At 38.9% G+C, this 2,958-nt stretch overlaps 1 protein-coding gene across 2 annotated transcripts in view; it reads right to left on the reverse strand.

Moving 5' to 3' along the window:
* LOC122629128 (homeobox protein 9) overlaps window positions 1-2,723 on the reverse strand; it is a 37,716-nt gene extending 34,993 nt beyond the window's left edge. For both annotated transcript variants that reach the window (XM_043812191.1, XM_043812190.1), the window contains exon 1: window positions 1,689-2,723. In XM_043812191.1, coding sequence (XP_043668126.1) covers window positions 1,689-2,547 — 859 coding nt within the window. In that variant the 5' untranslated portion in view covers window positions 2,548-2,723. The remainder of the gene's footprint in view (window positions 1-1,688) is intronic.
* Between the last annotated feature and the right edge of the window lie 235 nt (window positions 2,724-2,958).

Consider the following 2,958-nt stretch of genomic DNA (forward strand, 5'->3'; position numbering starts at 1 on the left):
AATAATACCCTGACCCATCCCCTCATCCCATCTCATCCTACCTCACCCTTGACAATTTTAGTAATTACACGAATTATACGCCCTCTCTTTCTTTTTTCTTTCTCTCTCTCTCTCTCTCTCTCTCTCTCGCTCTCGCTCTCTCTATCTCTCTTATATTATCCACACCCAATCAGTTATATCAGTATTATCGTTTATAGATACCTACGTGTATGATTTCATATTCCAATTTACGGTAATAATTACGGCATTAATGTTGCATAAAGACCAACCGAGCAAATGCCTTTTTGCGATAAAGCTTCTGTCGATTTAATATTCGCATCCGTTTAAAATTTGCTAAAGCTGAAATATATATATATATATATATATATATATATATATATATATATTGTTACGTGTGTTTTTTAGACTAAGTATATGGATTAACATTGGACTTGTATAACGACTGCAGAGAGAGAAAGACAGAAAGAGAGAGAATCAATTCGTTTTAATTTTTATCGACTTTATATGTTCGTCCAGATGTTGTATATGTAAATGCAACGAAGAGAGTTTATTCGACACGATCATCGAAATTGGCTGATTATCGTCCTCCCTCCCTGCTCCCTTCTCTCCTCCCCTCCCTGTTTAATATTCAAACGACCTCTTTTTTTCCTCTTTCTTGTACCTTTTCTCTTTCTTTCTTTCTTTCTTTCTTTCTTTCTTTCTTTCTCTCTTTTTTTCCTCCTTCTTCTCCTCCTCCTTTTTTTCTCTCTTTCAACTCTTCCCATAATCGAATTAATTAAAGAATCGTGACTTTACGTGTAATAAGATGACGCAAGTGGAACTGACGTTATTACGAAAAGCAGGTGTTACGAATTGTCACGTAGCGTATAAGGTTTACCTACGGTACTCTATCGTTGCTAATGTTCTTGCTTTGACATTAATATCCTGTGTTTTTCTCCCTCGAGAGAGAAATAGAAAGAGAGAGAGAGAGAGAAAGAGAGAGAGTGAGAGAGAGCGAGGAGTGGAGGGGGTAGAAAAAAAAAAAGGAAAGAACAAAAACGAAAAAGATATATGTAACAGCTTTATAGAAGGCTGCCAGAGCACATACAAGCGCGTCACGTCCATTAAGAACTTCATTATTCTCTATTTCTCCCTCTTTCTCTCTCTCTCTCTCTCTCTCTCTCTCTCTCTCTCTCTCTCTCTCTGTCTTTCTAAACGATAAGCAAACGTTGTACTTAACGTTTCGCTACGTGCATCGTAGTGTGACTCACGTTAACGAGAGCATAATAGCCCGATTACAGGAATTGAAAAGCATAATTTAAGAGTAACGTAGATATTATTAACCTTGTATGTAACTATACTATATGATAATGTTCTTTGTTTTCTTTGCTTTAGGCTGTTCCCTTCGGTTGGGAATCGTAAAAGTATCTAATACATTTTAATATAATGGGTTAAGACATTCGTGCGTCTTTATCCTAAACATTTATTTCTTTGCATTAAAGCAATTGCACGTTACCCATATATATATATATATATATATATATATATATATATATATATGGGCAACGATCCTTCTGACATTGAATTAACATAATTAAACTTAAATAAAATCAACTGAACTGAACTGAACTGAACTGATCTGATCTGATCTGATCTAGATCTAGATCTAATCTAATCTAAATAAAAAAAAAGTTTTTTTTTCCTCTCACCTGCTAGCCTATCCTTAAGATGCGGATGCGCTTGTAACGGATGTGCAGCTAAATTAGCGAGCAAACTCGCCCTATGCAAGCCCGCCGCCGCTGCCTGTTGCTGACTATGTTGAAGTGCTTGCAAGCTCCATGGTGGTATAAGTGCTTGAGCAGGTATACCACCGGTTGGTGCGCCATTGGCACCGGGTGGTCGGTGTGCAGGCACCCTTATGACGCCGCCGCCTGTATAGATAAGACTCGAACCGGTTGGAAATAATCTGAACGGTGCGAGAAGATCGGCCGCTGTCGTGCAGTGAATCGAGGACGTTGAATTCGTCGTTTGCGTCGTTTCCGCCGTGCTCCCTGTGTCGTCGTCGTCCTTCTCGGACAATTTCTCTTCGAGTTCTTGGCCCCATGAACGTCGTCCGTCGTCCAACGTAGCCAATGAATTAACGCGATGATTGATGCTATTGTTGTTGTTATTGTTATTGTTATTATTGTTATTATTGTTATTATTATTATTATTATTATTATTATTATTATTATTATTATTGTTATTCCCTTCCTCCCAGGAGGACCATTTCCTTTCCTTGTCGCTATCGAGTTCCTCCTCGGACGACGAACTCTTAGTGTTTTGCCTTTGACTATCTCCCAAGAGACGACTTATGCTGAAGGGGTGGCTACGAGGTGATTCGTTCTGTACTGTCCTAGAACTCGTCTGACTCGGTGGCGGCGAATTCGAACACTCTGAATTCTCTTGTACAACGTTCCGTCGCTCCTCTTGATTAGCATAATTCCGTGGACTGCAACTACGCGAATCGGAATCGTCGACGTTTATCTCCTCCGTCGCGTCTACGTCGCTATCACCGTGTTCCGACATTTTCTAATAGGTAATACTATTATTGATATATCCACTAACACATACGATAATAACAGTAACAAAGCGCGCACGGGCGCGCTCCTTTTGATCCTTATTTCGCAAGGACGTTTATCTTAACTATTGAATTCAATGAAACTTCTTGTATCGTATATAAGAAAACATAATGAAATTATTTCGAACGATCTCTTTTTTTTTTTCTTTTCTTTGCTTTGCTTTGCTTTGCTTTGCTTTGCTCTGCTTTTTTTTTTTTGGTCTTTTTCGTACTCTCTTTTTGTCCTTTCGAGATTGTCTCTCTCTCTCTCTCTTCGATCCTTGTCTTCGTCGATCGTAAACACTACATTTCAATCGACCTTCGTCGTTGACATAATAAAAACACGTGGAACTTCGAACGACACGATGTTAAGGGCGTTC

This window comes from Vespula pensylvanica, chromosome 5, assembly GCF_014466175.1.
Source record: "Vespula pensylvanica isolate Volc-1 chromosome 5, ASM1446617v1, whole genome shotgun sequence".
Lineage (NCBI taxonomy): Eukaryota > Metazoa > Arthropoda > Insecta > Hymenoptera > Vespidae > Vespula > Vespula pensylvanica.